The 23,105-nt window shown below is 37.7% G+C and overlaps 1 protein-coding gene across 1 annotated transcript in view; it reads left to right on the forward strand.

Annotated features, from left to right (window-relative positions):
• Window positions 1-23,105, forward strand: part of Heatr5a (HEAT repeat containing 5A) — a 123,849-nt gene that overhangs the window by 44,781 nt on the left and 55,963 nt on the right. The window contains exons 14-19 of the mRNA XM_013033445.1: window positions 1,583-1,692; window positions 11,658-11,821; window positions 11,911-12,083; window positions 17,627-17,732; window positions 18,397-18,587; window positions 22,762-22,921. Of these exons, the coding sequence (XP_012888899.1) occupies window positions 1,583-1,692; window positions 11,658-11,821; window positions 11,911-12,083; window positions 17,627-17,732; window positions 18,397-18,587; window positions 22,762-22,921 (904 nt within the window). The remainder of the gene's footprint in view (window positions 1-1,582; window positions 1,693-11,657; window positions 11,822-11,910; window positions 12,084-17,626; window positions 17,733-18,396; window positions 18,588-22,761; window positions 22,922-23,105) is intronic.

The following is a 23,105-nucleotide window of genomic DNA, read 5'->3' on the forward strand; positions in this document are numbered from 1 at the left end:
TCGGAAGGCTGAGATCTGAGGATCAGGGTTCAAAGCCAGCGTGGGCAGGAAAGTCCGTGTTCTTATCTCTAATAAGCCACTAGAAGACCAGAAGTGGCTCAAGTGGTAGAGCACTCGCCTTGAATTGAAAAGCTGAGGGACAGCACCCAAGCCCAGAGTTCAAGCCCCATGAACAACCAAAAAAAAAAAAATTACTGTTAAGCCAGGTGTTAGTGGCTCATACCTATAATTTTAGCTGCTTTAGGCCAGCCCAGGTAGAAAAGTCTATGAGACTTTTATCTCCAATTAACCATCAGAAAGCCAGCCTAGGCAGCAAAGTCTAAAAGACTCTTACCTCCAGTTAACTATCATAAAGCCAGAAACGAAGCTATAATTCAAAGTGGTGGTACTAGCCTTGAGCACAAAAGCTCAGGGACAGCACCCAGGCCCTGATTTCAGGCCCCACCAAAAAAAAAAAAAATCACAAAAATTACTCTCAGCTATTTTATATTTTTATTGTTATAATTGTTAAATAAGTGATGTGACTGATCTGTTTTTTGCTACTGTAAAAATTATAATTGATCATACATCCAGCCAGCTTAATAAATTTTCTTACATGAACTGTTAATTTGTAGAGTCTCTTAGAGTTTTTTGGATTTATTTTTGTTTGTTTGTTTGTTTTTTGTGTCCAGTCATGGGGCCTAAGCGCTGTTCCTCAGCTCTTCAACTCAAGACTAGCGCTCTACCACTTGAGCCACAGCGCCACTTCCGGCTTTTTTCTCTTTGCTTATGTGGTACTGAGGAATCGAACCCAGGGCCTCATGCATGCAAAGCAAGCACTCTACCACTGAGCCACCTTCCCAGCCCCTCTTAGAGTTTTAATTTATAGTACTTACTCATTCATATTGTCTGTTTTATCACTGAATAGAAGCTTGATGCAGTGGTCTACAGCTGTAGTCTAAGCTATCCAGGAGGCTAAGTCCAGAAGTTTGAGGCCAGCCTGTGCAGCATATCTTTAAAAATACCAATCTAGGAAATACAACCTTGTAATCCCAAGTGGAGGCAAAAGGATTGTAGTTTGAGGCCACTAGGGCTATCTAACTCAGCCCAGATAGATATACAGATACATAGATAGCCTGTCCACATAAGTGACCCTGACCCTGACCTTGAGCTTTTTTGACCTTGAGAGGTTAGCACTATTATCGCTTGAGTCTTAGCTCCACTTCTGGTTTTCTGGTAGTTAGTTGGAGATAAGAGTCTTGAGGACTTTCTTGTCTGGACTGGCTTTGAACCCTGATGCTCAGATCTCAGCCTCCTGAGTAGCTAGGATTACAGGCATGAGCCACAGGCACCTGGCTTACTTGGGGCTTTAAAGTAATCAAATTTAACTAATAGTTTTGTTGTGTAAACTATGACTGGACAGTTAGCAGAATGATTTCTACATATTAACACTTTATTATCTACCTTATTTTAAAAATATAAATTAGCACTAATGTTCATTCAATACGTATAGCTAATTTATGTTTACATGTTAATTGGTTCATTACTTGTACATTATCATATAACTTAGACTATTAAAATATACTTTTTCTTTTGTTTTAAGGCTTTCTTCAATACTAAAAACATATGGAAGTCCATTGAAAACACCATCAATAGTTTATAGACAAAGACTTTATGAACTACTGATTTTATTACCTCCTGAAACCTATCAAGGTATGTGCCTTAAATCAAAGCATAGTATTGTTTCTGATTACCTGAAAAGCAATAATTGGCTCATTAAGTTATTTCTTTTTTTTGGTTGGTCATGGGGCTTGACCTCTGGGCTCTTCAGCTCAAGGCAAGTACTCTATCACTGGAGCCTCAGGCCACTTCCAGTTTTCTGGTGGTTGATTGGAGATAAGAGTCTCACAGACTTTTCTTGCCCGGGCTGGCTTTTGAACTGGGATCCTCAATGCTCGGCATCCTAAGTAGCTAGGATTTCAGGTGTGAGCCACCAGTGTCCATCCAATCTTAAGTTCTTGAATGAATGAATTAAATTGTCAGTTATTTAGCAACTTGTTTTTCAGAGGGTAGAGAGCAATCCTAATTCACATGTTTACAGTTTCATAGTAAGTAAAATATGTTTTTTGGAAACCTACTTCTTCATATCCTGCTTTCTTTTCTCCTGAAAAATAGATCACTAGTTGTACTAGGTGAGAGAGGATGAGTCACAAAGACTGATTTGATTTTACAACTAGGTTTTTACATAGAATTTGTAATGTAAATATGATATACATTTAGCTATACCTAGTTTCCTTCTAGGATGATATCTATAGTGTATTTTCCATTATTTTTAATTTTGTTAAGATAAATATTTTTTATTTGTCAGTCGTGGGGCTTGAACTCTGGGCTTGGGCGCGGTCCCTGTGCTCTTCAGCTCAAGGCGAGCTCTACCACTTGAGCCACAGCGCCACTTCTAGTTTTCTAGTGGTTTATTGGAGATAAGAGTCTCACAAACTGGGGCTGGGAAGGTGGCTCAGTGCTAGAGCGCTTGCCTTGCATGCATTGAGGCCCTGAGTTCGATTCCTCAGCACCACATAAGCAAAAAGAAAAAAGCTGGAAGTGGCACTGTGGCTCAAGTGGTAGAGCGCTAGCCTGAGCTGAAGAGCTGAGGGACAGCGCCCAGGCCCAGAGTTCAGGCCCCACGACTGGACCAAAAAAAAAAAAAGAGTCTCACAGACTTTACTGCCCAGGCTGGCTTTGAACCGCAATACTCAGATCTCAGCCTCCTGAGTAGCTAGGATTACAGGGGTGAGCCACCAGCACCTGGCTAAGATAAAGATTTAATATCAAACTACCAAAATATAATTGATTTTACAAACTTATGATGTGATTTTTTTTGTTCTTGCGAATCAACGATGATTTTGTTAGTGAAAGTCTACAATTGATAAACTAAACTTAAAAAAATAAAATTTGCTTGCCCTATTTTAAAACTAGTTCTTGAATCTTTACTATAAAATACAGTTTTAAAAAATAAAGCCAGATGCCAGTGGCTCATACCTATTATCCTAGCCACTCAGAAGGCTGAGAACTGAGGATCGCAGTTTGAAAGCAGCCCACGCAGGAAAAATCTGTGAGACTCTTATCTCCAACAAACTACTCAAAAAAGGCCAGAAGTGGCACTGTGGCTCAAGTGGTAGAGCACTAGCCTTGAACATAAAGAGGATCTGAGACAGCTCTGAAACCTTGAGGATCTGAGACAGCTCTGAAGCCTTGAGTTCAAGCCTCAGGACCCACAACAACAACATCATCAACAACAAAAATTCAGTATTGCTCTTACTGATTAAATCAAGGTATTTGTTTTAAGAGTTAAAATTTAAAAATTATCTTCTATGGGAAATTTTTTTGTTGTTTAGTATTGGTAATTTTCAGCCAACTATATTAAGTTGAGTGCTTATAATTCTAATGGACTGATGGGGTGGTTCAAGTTATAGAGCACCTGCCTAGAAAGCAGAAGGCTCTGAGTACTATCCAAAAAAAATTAAATATGTTTATATTTATATATTTGTAAAAGAACATTTATTTGTTTATATCCTGCTGAGAATAAATGAAATGTAATATGTACCAAATTATTTCAAAATATTAACCTATAACCTCTGCATTTGGTGAATAATAATGTTCTTATTAACCCTCTCCTTGGTACACAGATATACCTATTAAAATGTTCACTACAAAGTAAGCTTTTAGAATATATGTACTTCTAAAGAACTGAAAAAAATAAACATTTCTCAGACTATATTAGAAGAACCATTTTTATATGCAAGGCACTTTGCTAGAAATTATATATAATGTGTCTCACTTAACCTTAGGATAATACAATGATTTTGTTAGATTTGCCTTCCTTCCTTCTATCCTTCCTTCCTTTCTCTCTTTCTCTCTTTCTTTCTTTTTCTTTCTTTTTTTGTCGGTCATGGAGCCTGAACTCTGGGCCTGGGCACTGTCCCTCAGCTCTTCAACTCAAGGCTAGTGCTCTACCACTTGAGCCACAGCGCACTTCCAGCTTTTTCTGTTTATGTGGTGCTGAAGAATCGAACCCAGGGCCTCATGCATGCGAGGCAAACACTACCACTGAACCACCTTTCCAGCCCCAAGATTTTCCTTTGTTGATAAAGGAAATTATGTCAACAAACCCAAGAACAGAGATGCAGAAAATACAAATAGTGTCAAGATTAAGATGTAGCTTTGCCACATGCTGCACTGCCTCTTGATTAAAGACATAAGAAATAGTCACATTTTAGTGGTAGCTCTGTATTATTCTATGCTTTGTTATAAAAGCTAAGGGGATAATTTCTGTGTTTCATAGCTTAGGAAGCTGTTAGATTGTACATTCCCCTCTATTAATTACCATAAAACTTAACAATTTTTTTACTACATTTGAAAAATAAGTAGGCTTTTTTTTAGTTGATAGTAAACATTTATGAAAATAAGAATGCCAACTTAAATCTGTAGAGTATTTCCAATGATCATATAAATCTACCCTTGAGGAATTAGACTTAGAGTCAGGGATTGTTTTGTACTTTTTAACTTTTATAACTTTGAATTTGAATTTAGAAATCCAATTTGGACTCCTAAAGGAAAAATGAATATACATATGTACATGTATGTGTGTATATATACATGTACATATATATACACATAGACACATACATATATTTTTCTTATTATTTTGTGTGTCTTTGTGTGTTTCAGTCATAGAGCTTCACCTAAGGATCTGGGTGCCATTCTTGAACTTTTTTTTGCTGAGGCTAGCATTCTACTACTTTAGTCATAGCTCCCAAAAGCCATTTCCAGCTTTTGTAGCTGGTTAATTGCAGACATAGACTTTGTTGCCTTGACTGGTTTTGAAACTCAGTCCTTAGATCTCAGCTTCCTGAGTAGCTAAGATTACAGACATGAACTACCAATGCCTGACTGGGGTGTTTGTTTGTTTGTTTTAATGTTATATAGTAAATTTTGCCATTTTTATTAAAGATTATTTATATTTAATATGATTGATAGAGTTTCATTTAAAATTTATATGGTTAGTGTCGTCTACAATTTGTTTTCTATTCTGTTTATTAATTGCTTTTCTTTTTCTGAATTCATTTGGATTGTATATTTTTGTGATATTTATAGAACTTCTTTATTATAATTGCCTTTCTTTTTATAAATTAATAGTTGCTTTAGCAGTTAAGATATATATGTTTAACATATTATAGTCTCCTTTCTAGTATGGTTATACTACTTACATATCATGAGAACAGAATAATAATGTGCCTCCATTCCTTTCCTTCTGGTATGTAGGGTTTTGTTTTCATCCATTTTACTTTTATATACAGTATAAACTCCATATTGCATAAGTTAATTGTTGTTTTTGTCCTGTCTTTTTCAAGTAAATGTACTTGAGTAACATGAATTAGAGAAAAATAATGACTAAAAATATTATGGCTATATCACTATTTTCATGTTTCAACTCAAAATAATTATTTGCCATACTTTTCATCTTCCCAATCAGAACACTAGAAGTAATGGTTTTTTTCCTGAGGATCTTTGCATTTAAGAAAAAAATTAATTTCTATTTATATGTATGATGTTTGTGGAACATAGTAGTTATAACTTTACCATTAAAGTATTGTCATTTTAACTAGCATAAATGTGTTTACTGTATTTTTATATTTTACATATGTACTAAATAGCTAGTGCAATAATAACATAGCAAATTTTTAATCTTTAACACAAAAGTAGTCTTTCTATTTATTCATCTACTTCATTTAGAAAATGTGAATAACAAGTTTAACATTCTCATCCTATCAATTGCTTAAATGTATTGTCAAAAAGTCATTTTACACGACATTAGTCAGAAGAGTATTTTAAGAATTGGAATCACTTTTCTTCATGATTGTCTAACTAATACAAATGCTTATCTTAAAAGTTACTTAGAGCCAGGCACCAATGGCTTATACTTGTAATCCTAACTACTCCGGAGGCTGAGATCTGGGAATTGTAATTTAAAGTCAGTCCAGGCAGTAAAGTCAATGAGGCTCTTATTTCTAGTTAACTACCACTTTAATAAGTTTGAAGTAGAGCTATGGTTCAAGTGGTAAGTGTGCTCGCCTTGAGCAAAAAAGTTCAAGCTCTAGGACTGGCACAAAAAGAAAAAAAAAGTTACTTAGTTTTCTGAAGACTTTAATGGAAAAATTGAGGTTTGTTTTTTTGTTTGTTTTTTACAAAGTCAGGTAATGAATACATGTCTTTTTGAACCGTGTCCCTCCCTCCCTCGTTATCTCCCAGTTTTCCTCCTCCCAGCTTCACTTTGCCCAGAAACAATTATGCAAGAACTCACTTTAAGAAATAGATTTTTTTCATGCCAGACGCTAGTGGCTCATGCCTGTAATCCTAGCTATTCAGGAGGCTGAAATCTGAGGATCATGGTTCAAAGCCAGCCCAGGCAGGAAAGTCCATGAGACTCTTATCTCCAGTAAACTACAAGAAACTGGAAGTGCGCTGACTCAAATGGTAGAATGAATACTTGCCTTGAGCTGAAGAGCTGAGGGGCAGTGCCCAGGCCCAGAGTTCAGGCTCCATAATTGACAAAAAAAGATTTTTCCATCATTTTCCTACTTAGCTACAGGACCAAACATGGTCCTTATATGTTGGATACCCAATAGAATTTTATTGCTGAGTGTTCTATTCTGGTAATTAAACTTTAAATCACTTTGATTTGCTTTATTAAGCCTTTATTGATAGCTGTCCATCCTCCCTCTTACCTATAAATGCTCCTTTCTTTAAACCTAATAATACTTTTGTTTTCATCTTTTAGGAGTCATAATTCTTATCAACTTTGTATGATAATTAATGTGTGTATTTGTATCCCATGTATTGTAACTTCTTGAAATAAAAAAAAATTGGGGTTGGGAAGGTGGTTCAGTGGTAGAGCGCTTACCTTGCATGCATGAGGCCCTGGGTTCTATTCCTTAGCATCACATAAGCAGAAAAGCTGGAAGTGGAGCTGTGGCTCTAGTGGTAGAGTGCTCACCTTGAGCTGAAGAGCTGAGGGACAGCACCCAGGCCCAGAATTCAAGCCCTATGACCAACAAAAAACAAACAAACAAAATAGTTCTCTGTAGCATCTCAAATAAATGAGTTATTGCGGATAGTGGTTAAAAACTCAAATTCTGGAGCCTGATTCTCTGGATTTCAGTCTGATTCTGCTGTGTAATTGCTTTATAATCTCCGACAAATAACAAATAAGTTTTATTTCCCCATCTATAAAATGATAGTGCTACCCTTACTTTATGAGTTTTATTATGAGGATATATATATAAAGCTTCTAATACATTTCCTGACACATATTAAGCCTTCAGTAAATATTTGTCGTTTAATATTACTGTTACTAATAATACAGAAAAAAATCAGTATGGTTGCTGCTGCTTGGGAGTTGAGGCAGGATTGCTTTGTCATCAATCTGGGCCTCCATTAATGCAACCATATGTGGATAGAAATAATTTTAAGTTTTCTATAAAAAAATTATGGCAAATGAACCTTTTCTAATTTATCACTAGGAGACATCACTCCCACTCTTCATTTCTTCCTGATGCTATTTGCTCAAAGAAACACTTGCAAAAGTTGAATGTGGCCAGTTACTGATGGCTTTACCTATAACTCTTAGCTACTTAGGAAGCTGAGACTGGAGATCATGGTTCAAATGCTAGCCAGGACAGGGAAGTCCATGAAACTCTTTTTTTTGGGGGGGGGTAAGAGGGGGTTTCCAGTCGTAGGGCTGAACTCTGGGCCTGAGCGTATCCCTCAGCTCTTCACCTCAAGGCTAACATTCTACCACTTGAGCCACAGCGCCATAGCCGGCTTTTTTTTTTTTTCTGTTTATGTGGTGCTAAGGAATTGGACCCAGGGCCTCATGCATGCAAGGCAGCCCTCCATGAGACTCTTATTTCCAATTAACCACCAAAAAGCCAGAAGTAGAGGTGTGACTCAAGTGGTAGAATACTACCCTTGAGCAAAAAAGCTCTAGAAAACTGTGCATAGATGGTCCACACCTGTTAACCTAGCTACTCAGATCTGAGAATCACATTAAAAGCCAGCCTGGGCAGGAAAGTCCATGAGACTCTTATCTCCATTTAGCTACCAAGAAGCTGGAAATGGACCTGTGGCTTAAGTATTAGAGTGCTAGCGTTCAGCAAAGAAGCTCAGGGACAGAACCCAAACAGAATTCAAGCTCTAGGACCAGACACCCCCCCACCAAAAAAAAAAAAAAAGATCCAGGACAGTACCCAGATTCTGAGTTCAACTACCAGGTTGGGTCTCCCCCCCCCTCAAAAAAAAGATTTTTAAGGCTTTTCTTTAAAGCAGTTTTTTTTTTTTTGGTGACACTGGGATTTGAATTCAGGGCTGCATGCTTGCTAGACTGGTGAAATTCCACTTAAAGTCATTCCCTGTATCTATTTTTTACTATTAATTTTTGGATTTGGTTTTGTTTTGTTGTGCCAATTACAAGGCTTGAAATGAGGGGCTTTTGCTCTCATTCCTCCTTCATGCTCATGGCTATTGCTCTACCACTTGTGTCATACCTGCAGTCTAGCATTTTGCTAGATTGGAGATTGAATCTCATGAATTAGCTATGAACTGCAATCCTCTAATCTTAGTCTCCTGAGTAGCTAGGATTGTAGGCATGAACCACCAGCTCTTGGCACTAGTTATTTGTTTGTTTTGGTGGAATTTTTTGCTTATAAGCAAATGTTTATAAACATTTATTTAAGGGGCTGGGAAGGTGGCTCAGTGGAAGAGTGCTTGCCTCACATGCATGAGGCCGTGGGTTCAATTCCTCAGCATCACGTAAGCAGAAAAAGCCAGAAGTAGCACTATGGCTCAAGTGGTAGAGCCTTAGCCTTGAGCAGAAGAGCTGAGGGACAGCGCCTAGCCCCAGAGTTCAACGCCCACAACCGACCAAAAAAAAAAATTATTCAAGTAAAATACATGACATGTTTATAATCTATCCCAGAGCCTCTATCCATCTGTCCATCTCCCTTTCAATGTATAAGTTGCAATCTTTCTGTTTCTATACAACTCTTTAAATTTTTCATGGTAACTTAAGTAGCTACCTACAGTCTCCAACTATGGATTCTATTTTGTAGTCCAGGCTGAATTCAGTCTTCCTCTCTCTGTCTCTCATTGTACTATAGGTACATTCCACCACACCCAACTTCAGTGATAAATTCTAATAAAATTTATATTTACTTAAAACTTGCATTTTACAGCTATTGTCAAGCTGAAACTTCATACTTTCATTGAGAGGTTTCTTCACTCTGGACCCAAGCAAGCAATGCAGATAAAAATTTGCATCCAGCCGGGTGCCGGTGGCTCACACCTGTAATCCTAGCTACTCAGGAGGCTTAGATCTGAGGATCTCAGTACAAAGCCAGCCCAGGCAGGAAAGTCTATGAGATTCTTATCTCCAACCAACTCCAATCAACCACCAGAAAACTGGAAGTGATGCTATGGCTCAAGTTGTAGAATGCTTACCTTGAGCTGAAGAATACAAGGACAGCACCCAGGCCCAGAATTCAAGCTCATGACCAAAAAAAAAAAGAAAAAAAATATGCATCCAGTAAATGACATTACTGCTTTGCACAATTCAGTTACCACCATTTGAGCTTCTACTTTTCTAGCTAATGCTCTTTCCTGTTTAAAACAACAAAAACTGCCTTAATATAAATTCAAGATGGTGCTAGCTTTTTATTGTTTTGTTTTAATCATTTATAAATTCTTTGTTGCTATTTAAAATGGGTGATTGAGAATAATTTTAGGATACTATATGTAGTAATAGGCTACTAGGTGAGGCGTATAACAGGCCTGAGTATTGACAAAATGGCCTAAAGTTACAATTACATATTCCCATACTGCTTACTGACATAACACATGATAGTTAATAAGAGAGAAAGCATTTGAAAAATCAATTGTATATAAATACTCCCAGAATTTAAAGTGCTGATAACTTTTGTCTCAAAGGGAACTTTCTTTTCTTTTCTTTTAGCCAAAAATTTCTGAAAGTCATAAATCCAACTTTTGATCAGGAAATTGTGAACATATTTTAAAAACAGGAAAAAAAAGTGAAAATAGAACTTTCTGAATTGGTATAAGTTGCCATTTAGTTAGCTGCTTATCATAAATTGATATTACTTTGGTAATAGTCACTTTTTGCTAAATACAAAGGCTAACTATATTGTCATTTGACAATACCAAAAAATCAAAGCCTCAGATATGTAAGTTAGAAATCTGGGCCAAATAGCAGCAAAGATAGGTAGATGGACAGTTATTTTTAAAACATTTAAGTAAAGTAGCTTTTCATTTTGCATTGCTTTTTTTTCTGACATTAGTTACTTTTAGGATGGAGTTTTATTTCTCCAGCCGCACCCCCCCACCCCCCCCCCGCCGCAATTTGCACATAAGCCACAATCAGCCTACTTTTTTGGCTTCCTTTCATTGTCGGAATCACAGACACAAGCCATGGTATACAGCTTCCTTCTTGCGGAGATGGAGTCTCATAGATTTTTCTGCCTTGCCTGGCCTAGCACTGCAATTCTTGAGTTGCCAGATGTAAACTTGAGGTACAGATGTGTGTGCCCCTCCCAGACATGTGTAACCCTCCCAGCTGTGGCTTGAGAAAGATTCTCTTAAGCTCTGCCATCTGAGCTGGCCTCAAATTTTGATCCTTTTTCTCTCAGCTGTGTAAGAGCTAGGATTATAAGCATAAGCCACCAACAAGTACCAGCCTTTTTTTTGTTTGTTTGTTGTTTTAAGAGACAGAATCCTTGCTCTTGTCACCAAAACAGGCCTCCAACTGCTGGGCTCAAGTATTTTCCTTCTGCCTCAGCAGTAGTTGTAACTACAGGTAATACAACTATACCAGGCCAAATCTAAATAGGTATATGTGTTGCTGGGAATTGAGTGCCTCATATATCCTAGAGAAGCATTCTGCCACTAAGCAGCATACTTAACCAAGCCTTGTCTGGTTTTTTTTGTTTGTTTTGCAGAACTGAAGATTAAACCCAGGGCCTCAGGCATGCTAGTCTAGCATTCTACCACTTGAGCCATGTCCCCATTTCTGGTTTGTGTGTGGTTTTTGACAAGAAAAAAACAAATTCATTAGCTGCCTAAGGAATGAGAATATTAGATTCCTAAATCTGTTTTTGTACTACATGTTGTTTTTTGTTTTGTTTTGTTTTTGTTAGTTATGGGTCCTGAACTCTGGGCCTGGGCACTGTCCCTTAAGCTCTTCAGCTCAAGGCTAGCGCTCTACCATTTGAGCTACCACGCTACTCTGGCTTTTTCTGCTTATGTGGTGCTGAAGAAGTTAATATTTACTAACTATATAAGATACTTTCTTTGAAATGTCTTTTTACTTCTGTTAGCCTTGTGACCAGCAACACATAATTGAACTACTCAGTTGAAGGCAGTTTTGAAATAATCTATTTATAAAAAAGTATTTTTTGAAAATACATATTTTTTCAAATACATATTTGAAAAATATAATCATTGGACATAATATATTAAAGGTGGCCAGTGTGTGTTACAGCTAACTCTGGACTTTTTAAATCCCAGTAATTCCTAAATTGCTAATTGCTCTTTTTTCTCTGACCCAACAGGAAACTTTTGTGCTATCCTCAAAGAGCTGACTGCTGACCTAACTGCCCCTGATATCCAGGTGGCCGCCTCTTCCTGTTTACTTCCACCCCTTTGTCATCAGGATGATCTTTTGATATTAAGTCCTTTGCTACAAGAGACTGACCATAAATTCATTGAAGAACAGGTGTGGCCATTTTTAAATTATTCTTGGTAAATTTAATCTGTGAACGGTGACTTTTAATTAAAAACTTCACATGCCTTTTTAAATTTTAGCTCCTGCTTGGTAATGGTGTTGCTTGTGGAAGTCTTGAGTATGACCCTTATTCGATTTATGAGGATATAGAAGGAGATTCTGTGCCTAAACCCCTACCTCCAACACTGTCAGTTATTAGTTCTGCATCCAAGCTCTTTGGGGTTGTCTGTGCTCATGTGGAAGATGCTCAGAGGTAAATTCCTTCAACAGTTCAATTATCCTGAAATATAATATTGGTTTGGTAAATTTATAATAGAGAAATAATGGATAAGAGGAATGTTGTCAGATCTCATTAATGAAAGTGATGGGTGAAAATGAGATTAATATGAACTTTAGCTAATATTGAATAAGAAATTATTAAGTGCCCCATTCTAGGTACTGTTATGGCTATGATACTTTGACTAAAATTAGTTTATCATCTAGCCAATAACACATATGGAAAAGTCAATAAGGGCAAAGGGAATGCTGATTGATTTGTGATTGGTTGCTATAAAGATAAGCATCTTTTTAAAACATTAACTTAGACTAGATCTCATCATAGGTTTTCTTTGGAAATTTTATGGAATTGTTACAGATTCAGTGATTAGTCTTCAAATGCCTACTATGACAATTTACCTAAAATGAACTTTGGGATAGATGTGACACATAACTGCATTCCCAGCACTTAGGCAGCTTAGGTTGGAAGATCTCGACTTCCAGGGGAGCTTTGGCTACGTAATGAGACCCTTTTTCAAAATACCAAATAATAATAATAATAATAAATACATTTCCCTCAAGAAAAAATAGGAATGAGAATGAAAATGAAGATGAGAGAATTAAGTCCAGTTTATAAACTCTCACTGCTATCTTTTTTTTTTTTTTTGGTCGGTTGTGGGGCCTGAACTCTGGGCCTGCGTGCTGTCCCTCAGCTCTTCAGATCAAGGCCAGCACTCTACCACTTGAGCCATAGTGCCACTTCTGGCTTTTTCTGTTTTTGTGGTGCTGAGGAATCAAACCCAGGGCCTCATGCATGCAAGGCAAGCACTCTACCACTGAGCCACCTTCCCAGCCCTTGCTATCTTTTTTGTTGTTCATGTCTATCAATTATATGGGACATTCTAAGATATAAATATTAAGAAAGACATTTTACCTCAAAATAAACTAACTTATGTAATGATACATTGATTAGCTTCTTTTTGGTACATTTCACAGTGTTAACATATGAAGACATCATGTTATAGATCTTAAATATATACAATTTAACTTTTATATTCACCAAATGTATTCCGATAAAACTAGAAAAAAGTTACTAGCATTAAAACATATTATGTAGGTTGTAGGAAGGAACAGGAGAAAGAAGCTGGTAAAAAGTGAAGGAAGGGATGACATTGTCCAAAAAAGAAATATACTCATTACCTGACTTAAGAAATGATGACCCCTCTGTCTAGCACCTGAATTAAAACAATAAAATTATATTTTAAAGCATACTAGTTAGAGATTTCTAGCTCATGCTGTTACCAAAAAATAAATATAAGATGCTTCCCTGACCAAAGAAAGAAACTTTGGCTCAGAAATACAAAGCTGGCCCCGCACTGGTGCCTCACACCTGTAATCCTAGCTACTTAGAAGACTGAGATCTGAGGATCATTGTTCAAAGCCAGACCAGGGTGGAAAGTCCATGAGACTCTTCTCCAATATTAAAAAAAAAAAAAAAAACAGAAGTAGCACTGTGGCTCAAGTGGTAGAGTGCTAGCCTTGAGCCAAAGAGGTTTAGGGACAATGCCCAGGCCCAGAGTTCAAGCCCTAAGAATGGCACAAAAAAAAAATGACAAAGCTGATAAACATTTTTCATTTAGAATGAGGTTTTTTCCCTTATTTTTTTTCTTGGCAATATTGGTGTTTGAACTTGGGGCCTTGCACTTCATAGTCTACAACTTGTGCCATAGCTCTAGAATGATAGTAGGTTTTGTTGCAGGGGCCAGGGGGAGAAGGAGTCCTAGAGCTGGAACTCGGGGCCTGGTGCTGTCCCTCAGCTTCTTTGTTCAAGGCTAGTGCTCTACCACTTGAGCCACAGCACCACTTCTGAGTTTTTTGTTTTTTGTTTTTTTGGCAGTTAATTAAAGAAAAGAATCTAGTAGACTTTTGTGCCTGGGTTGGCTTTGAACTGAAATGCTCAGATCTCAGCCTCCTGAGTAGCTAGGCATTCAGGCATGAGCCACCTTCACCCAGCTAGAATAATAGTTTCTTAATTGATAATTGGACATAAGCTTTTCCATGATCCAGGAAAATATGTTATTGTCTGAGAATCTAAATGGAAATCAATCTCTCCCGTAAGCTATTCTGGTTAATATTGTGAAGTTACTACAGTCATTAATTTATTCATATTTCCTCTTTCCCTTTCTTCTTCTCTGTTTTCTACCTTTCTTTCCCTTCCTTCCCTATCTTTCTGACATGCAAGGCTATGCATTTGGTTTAATATAGCTTATATTGTATCATATTATTTAGGCCTACAACTGTGCTCATTTTCCTCATGTTGTAATAATGAGTATTCAAGGCTGGGCTTGTTTCATTTGCTTTAATTTAAAAATTTAGACATTATTAAATCAAAACTTATAATTCTGTTTGGATTCTAACTGAACAAAAAATAGTAGGCAGCAGTTTGGAAATTGTTTTTAAAGGAAAATCAGTCTGGCAGAATCTCAGGTCATAGCAACTGTTAGAAATCTCCAGTGGGTGTCGCTAGAGGACTAGAGGAAAGAAACTGAAGAATATGAAAATAAAGTTTTTAACTTCGTTATACCAATTATACTTGTTTGTGGCAAGCCTTTTTCTTCCAGTTACATTACATGTGCTTTTCCAGATAAGAAAGGTCTTAAGGTATCAGTATTTGACAGCTAAATATTAAAAATAGTTTAGGCTGGGAGGTGGCTCAGTGGTGGAGTGCTTGCTTTGCATGCATGAGGCCCTCCCTGGGTTCAATTCCTTAGCACCACATAAGCAGTAAAAGCCAGAAGTGGTGTTGTGGCTTTAGTGGTAGAGCACTAACCTTGAGCTGAAAGAGCTGAGGGACAGCACTCAGGCCCAGAGTTCAGACTCCACAACCGGCAAAATAAAAAATAAAAATAAAAATAGTTTGATATAATTTGGCTAAAACACATTTGAACAGCTCAAAAGAAACCATTTACAAGATTACGCTGAAGTTGGAAATTTTTTTTACATATTATTTATACATTGAGAAAGTACAAGTGCCAGTACAAAAAAAAATAACATTTTATAAGCTACCAAATTCTTCAATATTAAATGTTATATCAGTATTGAATCAATTGTGTTAGTTTCCCAATTGGCTCAGTTTTCTTTCACTATAATTAATATCTGAACCCTGCGCTGGTAGCTCACCCCTGTAATCCTAGTTACTCAGGGGGCTGAGATCTGAGGATCATGGGTCAAATCCAGCTGAGGCAGGAAAGTCCATGAGACTCTTATCTCCAATATACCACTCAGAAAACCGAAAGTGGCACTGTGGTTCAAGTGGTAGAGTGCTAGCCTTGAGCTGAAGAGCTGAGGGACAGCGCCCAGGCCCAGAGTTCAAGTCCCATGACCGGAAAAATATTAAATAAATAAATAAATATCTGAGATAATCAGTTTGAAGAAGAAAGTTTATTTTGGCTCTTAAAAAGAAATTTCAAGGCAGGGATTGTAGCTTAATGGTAGAGTACTTACCTAGCAAGCATGAGGCCCTTGGTTAAATTCCTCAGTACCACAAAAAATACATGAAATTAATAAAAATTTAAAAAAGAAAAAAAGGGGGCTGGGAAGGTGGCTCAGTGGTAGAGTGCTTGCCTTGCATTCATGAGGCTCTGGGTTCAATTCCTCATTACCACATAAGCAGAAAAGGCTGAAAGTGGCACTGTGGCTCAAGAGGTAGAGCGCTAGCCTTGAGGTGAAGAGCTGAGGGACAGCACCCAGGCCTACAGTTTAGGCCCCATGACCGGCAAAAAAGAAAGAAAGGAAGGAAGAAAGAGAGAGAGAAAGAAAGGAAGGAAGGAAGGAAAGAAGGAAGGAAGGAAGAATAACAATTCAATAAAAGTGTGGCTTATTGATAGAGTGTTTGCCTAGCATGCATGAAGCCCTGGGTTCAATTCCTCAGTACCACATAAGCAGAAAAGGCTGAAAGTGGCGCTGTGGCTCAAGAGGTAGAGCGCTAGCCTTGAGGTGAAGAGCTGAGGGACAGCGCCCAGGCCCACAGTTTAGGCCCCATGACCAGCAAAAAAGAAAGGAAGAAAGAAAGAGAGAGAGAGAGAGAAAGAAAGAATAACCATTCAAAAAAAGTGTGGCTTATTGATAGAGTGCTTGCCTAGCATTCATGAAGCCCTGGGTTCAATACCTCAGCACTACGTAAACAGAAAAAGCAGGGAGTGTCACTGTAGCTCAAGTTGTAGAGTGGTAGCCCTGAGCAAAAAGAAGCTCAGGGGCATTGCCCAGGCCCTGAGTTCAAGCTCCAGCACTGGCAAAAAGAAAGAGAGAGGGGGAAGGAAGGGAGAAAGGGAGGGAGGGAGGGAGGAAGGAAGGAAGGAAGGAAGGAAGGAAGGAAGGAAGGAAGGAAGGAAGGAAGGAAGGGAGCGAGCAAGGGAGGAAGGAAGGAAGGAAGGAAGGAAGGAAGGAAGGAAGGAAGGGAGCGAGCAAGGAAGGAAGGGAGCAAGGAAGGAAGGGAGCAAGGAAGGAGAGAAGAAGAGAAGAGAGAAATTTCAAGCCAGGCACTGGCTCGTGCTTATAATCCTAGCTATTCAGGAGGCTGAGATCTATGGATTGTGGGTCCAAGCCAGCCTGGGTAAGAAAGTCCATGAGACTAATCTCCAATAAACCACCAGAAAATTAGAAATGGAGTTGTGGCTCAAAGTGGTAGAGCACTAGCCTTGAGCAAGAAGAGCTCAGAACAGTGCCCAGACCCTGAGTTCAAGCCCCAGGACTGAACAAAAAAGAAAGAAGAAAGAAAAGAAATTCCAATCCCTGGTCTCACTGCCAGAATACATGACAGGAAAATACCACTTCATCTTCTGACCAGGAAGCCTAGTGGAAAGATACTCCACAGTTCCCCTAAAGGGGGCATACCCACATTTACCTGAAGACTTCTCACTAGTACCTACTTCCCCAAAAGTGCCAAACTCTGGGTACCAAGCCTTTACTACAGGCACTGTTGGGGACATTTATGTAAACCTTAACACCAATTATTGGAATGTACATTCTCACATTTAAAAATGCTGTAGTAGTCTAAAGAACAGTTTAAAAGAAGCCATTTATAAGATTGCTCATTATTTATACATTAAGAAAGTAGTGTGTAGTTTAAATAGTGTTGAAGACTTTCCTTAAGAGTCCAATCAAAAAATAAATATATTGGAATTGGGGAGAGGGAGACAAAAAACTTTTTGCAAGTAACTTCTGTGCATGTTTTGGTTTTTTTTTAATGTATGTTTTATTTAGACAATATCTATTGAAGTAGCTCAATTTGTCCAGATAAAAATCTTAAAGTGATATAATCTAATCTTTATAACAAAATAATCTTTATACTATTAAAATGATAAGATATTTTTCTATTTGTTGTGATATATTATTTTTCCCAAAATATCTCAAAGTTTTCAACAATGATTTAGCTCAGTAGTTTCAACAAAATAATATAGCAGTAGATTCTCAGCCGCCCTTTACTTGTTTTTTTAGTCTTACAAATCTCACCTGTTTGCTTTTAAATCATGTTGTTTCTAGGCTTCTTATATTGGAACAGCTTTTGAACAGTATAAAGCACACAAAAGGAGTTCGTCAGCAAGTAGTTCAGCTGCATGTTGTTTCTTCCATTTCTAATTTCTTGAAGGTAAATCTGGTTTTTTTTTTAAATTCAAACTTTGCTTAATTTTTAAAATGTCCATGTCTAATTAAATAGATTGGAGGATGATGTTTTTAAAGGAGTTACTATTCTTTTTTTCTTAATCTCCTTATAAACAATGTTTATAAACAATGGTTCAGGGTTTTGAATACTCCTTCTACTACTTTTTCTCTACATAGAACTTGTTAGTTAGAAATAAAATATATATGGCCTAGACTTACAACCATGCTTTAACCTACTGAATCTGACATCCTAGACCAAGAGATTGATAAATTGTGGTTATTGACCAGATCTAGCTCAATATTGTACTTAAAGCTCAACATTGCATTTACAATGTAACTAATTCTAAATTGAAATACTTTAGTCTTTATTAATTACTCATTTTATGAGCATCTCTAATAATGGTGCTCCAGATATTTTATGCCAACATGCTAATTATTGCCATATTGTTTGCCTCTTTAGAAAAATAAACTAAAATTCTATTTTTTGATCAGTATATATATATGTATATATATATGTATATGTATATATATGTATATATATGCATATATATGTGTGTATATATATATACACATACACATATATATACATGTATGTTACATTCTGATTTTCTCAGTATATGAACATTTGGATTGTTCTTTATGTATTTTAGTACCTGGCTGGCTCCAAGGGAAGTTTAAGTCCAGAAGAAATAAGAAGAGTTGTCTTAACATTAATAATGGGAGCCCTAGAAAGTACCAACCCCCTTTTGAGATGTACAGCTGCAGAAGCCTGGGCTAGATTAGCCCAAGTGGTTGATGATGGAGTTTTTACTGCTGGGTTAGCTCAAGTTAGCTTTGAAAAGTAAGTGAATTTCTTAATTTATACTCATGGGCTCTATGTCAAAACTACGTATAACTTATTTGTTCAAATTAGTAGAAACTTTGTTCTGAGATTTAACTAAGTAATTATGTTCACTTAAAAACACAAAATAAAAGAGACCCTTTTGACCTAATATAAAATTATTACTATTTGAACTTCAATCTTTTGAGATACTTCTGGAGTTTTGTCATATATAATATAGATGATCAATTGTAAGAAGAACCTACAGGAAAAGGGAAATATACAGAATACACATCAGAAAAAAAAAAACTTTTTATTTTACCAAGTCTATAACTCCTGGTAGGTTCCTTAATACTCTTAGCAGTTTTCTTTTTTCCTCTTTTTTGAACTGAGGGCCTTGTGTTTAGCCACATTCCCAACCCTTTTTATCCTCATTTTTTAAATAGGATCTCATATGTATGCCAGAGCCACATATGTATGCCAATCTGCCTTTTTACAATTGCCATACAGCTAGGATGACAGGTGCATGCCACCACTTCACCTGTTGATTGAGGTGGGGTCTCTTATTTATGCCTTCAGCTGCATTCCTTTTGATCTCCACCTCCTGAGCAGCTAGGATTAAAGGTATGAATCACTGGTGTCTGGCCACTTTTCTACAATTTTGAATAGATGGTTGATTATATATCCTACCTGTCTAAGAATCTTTTTAAAATAATTTTAAAATAATTGATTACATAAATTTCACAAATTTCACAGTATGGTGAGATAGTGATACTTCATTGCAAACACATTTTAACCTTTTCACAAGGCAAATTGTCATTATCATGGTCTATAATGTTTGTGAATTCTATGGGCTTTGACAATACAACCCTTTCTTCCACATCAGGTGATATGTACATTTCTTTCCTTTTGCGTAGTGTAAGCTGTTCCCTCTTTCCCTCTCATTCCTTCCTCCCATTACTGCCCTTGAGTTGCTTAGTTCATTTTCATCATGTCCAGTGCAGATGATGGGCTTCTCTGTTGTATATTTTCCAATTTCCCTCTGATTCTGTGTCTTTCTCCTAGCTTCCCTGAAATATGCTCATACATATATCATATATGTGGTCAAGAATATGGAGTTGCCAGCGCCAGTTCACTCCTGTAATCCTAGCTATTCAGGAAGCTGAGATCTGAGCATTGCAGTTCAAAGCCATCCTGGGCAGGAAAGTCCATGAGACTCTTATCTCCAATAAACCACTCAGAAAACCAGAAGTGGCTCAAGAAATAGAGCGCTAGCCTTGAGCTGAAATGCTGACGGACAGTACCCAGGCCCAGAGTTCAAACCCCATGACCGACAAAAAACAAAAAAAAAAGAACATGAAGTCATTTAGAAATGATATGACAAATTGAGTGGAGGTCCTTTGTTTCACAAGTCTTGTTTACTTTGTCATACCTCCTTGCATTTTGGATTTAACATCCACATATCAGAGAGACCATGTGTTGTTTATCTCTCTGCTCTAGTCTCACCTTGCTCAACATGAGTTGTTCTAGGTCCATCCATTTTCCTGCAAATGCCATTATTTTGTCCTTTCTATTGTCTGCATAATATTTCATGTATACAGGTACCACAGATTTTGGATCCATTCATCTGCAGTGAGGCATCTGGATTGTTTCCATATCTTGGCTATTGTGAACAGTGCTGCAGTGAACATGGAGGTGCATGTATACTGGTTCCTGTTGTTCAGGGTAGATGCCGAGGAGTGGTATGGCTGGGTCATAGAGGAGGTCTATCTTTAGTTTTCTGAGGTACCTCTAGACTGCTTTCCATATATATGAATCACACCAGTGATTCATACCTTTAATCCTAGCTGCTCAGGAGGTGGAGATCAAAAGGAATGCAGCTGAAGGCATAAATAAGAAACCCCACCTCAATCAACAGGTGAAGTGGTGGCATGCACCTGTCATCCTAGCTGTATGGCAATTGTAAAAAGGCAGATTGGCATACATATGTGGCTCTGGCATACATATGAGATTACTGTACATTCCCACCAGCAATGCAGTAGGGTTCCTCTTTCTCTGCATCCCATCAGCATTTGTTGTTGGCTGAATTAGGATGTGGGCCATTCTTACTGCGGTAAGGTGGTATCTCAGAGTTGTTTTTATTTGCATGATGAACATTTCCTCATGTGTTTCTTTTTTGTTTATTTGTTTGTGGTCTTGGGGCTTGAACTCTGGGCCTAGGTACTGTCCCTCAGCTCTTCAGCTCAAGGCTAGTGCTCTACCACTTGAGCCACAGTGCCACTTCCGGCCTTTTCTGCTTATGTGGTGCTGAGAAATCGAACCCAGGGCCTCATGCATGCAAGGCAAGCGCTCTACCACTGAGCCACCTTCCCAGCCCCTTTGCCATTTTTATCTCCTTCTGAGAAGTCTCTCTCTCCAGTTCCCTTGCCCAGTTAATGATTGGCTTGTTAGATTTGGGAGGGATTAGTTTCTTGAGTTCCCTGTATATAATGGATATTAGGCCCTTGTCTGATATATTGCTGGCAAATATTTTTTTCCCAATTAGTTGGCTGTCTTTCTAGTTGGGTAGCTATATTTTTAGCTTTTAGTTTAAGGTAGTCCCATTTGTCAAGTCTCTCTCCAATTTGTTGTGACCCTGGGCCTCTGTTCAGGAAGTTCCTGCCTTTGCCTAGAAGTTCAAGTGTCCTTCAGTAGTTTCAGAGTTTCAGGTTTGATGTTAAGGTATTTAATCCATTTTGAGTTGATGTTAGTGCATGGTGACAGGCTGGGATCCACTTTTAGTTTTTTGCATGTAGCCACCCAGTTTTCCCAGCAGCAGTACTATCTAAGAATCTTAAGGCAGGCCAGACACCAGTGGCTCATACCTATAAATCTTAGCTACTAAGGAGCCTGAGATCTGAGAGGATCATGGTCAAAACTAGCCCAGGAAAGAAAGTCTATGAGACTCTTACCTTCTATTAACCACCAGAAGTGGAACTGTGGCTCAAATGGTAGATTGTTGGCCTTGAGCCAAAAAGGTCAGGGATAATGCCTAAGGCCCCTAGTTCAAGTCCTCGGACCAGCACGCATGTGCGCACCTGCACACACGCTCACACATGCACACACACACACACACACACACACACAAGAATCTTAAGGTAAAAGAGTAATATGAATATTAACATGAGAAAATGTTTTTGATTTTCAGTTACAAGTATATACTCATGATTATAAGAATCTCAATTCTACTATTTCATAGAAGTTACTTTATGACAAGTAGTTCAGCTATCATTTTGAAAGTTTCCTCATCTGTAGAGAGAAACTATAGTATCATGAAGTATAGGGTTAAAAGGATTAAAGAGCTAAATAAACTACCACATAGTAAATAGAAAATTCCTAATAAATCTTAAGTTTCTTCCTATATTTAATTTTGATAACAAAATTCTTAATGATAATGTAGTAATAAGTCCTCCCTTATAAACTTAGGAGTCGGGATGGAAGATACTAGAAGTGGCCATACTAAAATGATCGTTAATAACATAAAGACTTTTTTATTTAAAATGTTCTCCATGAAAGATAACTTTCAGCCAGGCACCAGTGGCTCACGCCTGTAATCCTAGGTACTCAGGAGGCTGAAATCTGAGGATCACGGTTCAAAGCCAGCCCAGGCAGAAAAGTCCGTGAGACTCTTATCTCCAATAAACCACTAGAAGACTGGAAGTGGTGCTGTGGCTTAAGCGGTAGAGCACTTGTCTTGAGCTGAAGAGCACAGGGATAGCACCCAAGACCAGAGTTCAAGCCCCATGACCGACAAAAAAAAAAAGATAACTTTCAGCTTATTTCTGAATTTTTAATCATTTCACCAAAAATAGATTTCTTAATTTTATAACTTTTTATAAAGAATTTTGCCTTATATAAGAAAGTTATGGCCGGGTGTCAGCGGCTCATACTTGAAATCCTAGCTACTCAGGAGGCTGAAATCTGAGGATCGCAGTTCAAAGCCAGTCCAGGCAGGCTTTTATCTCCAGTAAACCACCAGAAAACTGGCTCAAGTGGTAGAGTGCTAGCCTTGAGCTGAAAAGCTGAAGGATAGTGACCAGGCCCAGAGTTCAAGCTCCATGACCGAGAAAAAAAGTTATGTATGTGTATGAGTTTTTGTTTGGTTTTGTTTCTTCTTTTCGGTGTTTGTCATTTATTTTTATTTCCATAATTATAGATTGAAGTCAGCAAGGGACGTGGTTACCAGAACAGGATATTCACTAGCCTTGGGATCCTTGTATAGGTATTTAGGAGGAATAAGTTCTTCTCAACATTTGAATTCTTGCATTGGAATCCTCTATACTTTGTCTCAGGACAGCACCTCTCCTGATGTGCAGGTAAGGACCTCATGTGATACCTTCCTTGAAATTGATGATTTGTGGGTGATGTAGATTACATTTCATGATTACTAATAATACCTGCCCCAAAGATTACTGATAATTACTAATAATACCTGCCCCAAAGTAAGTTTCAAGGGCTGGGAAGTTGACTCAGTGGTAGAGCGCTTGCCTTGCATGCCTG

The sequence above is a fragment of the Dipodomys ordii genome, unplaced genomic scaffold (genome assembly GCF_000151885.1).
Source record: "Dipodomys ordii isolate 6190 unplaced genomic scaffold, Dord_2.0 Scaffold168, whole genome shotgun sequence".
Classification (NCBI taxonomy): domain Eukaryota; kingdom Metazoa; phylum Chordata; class Mammalia; order Rodentia; family Heteromyidae; genus Dipodomys; species Dipodomys ordii.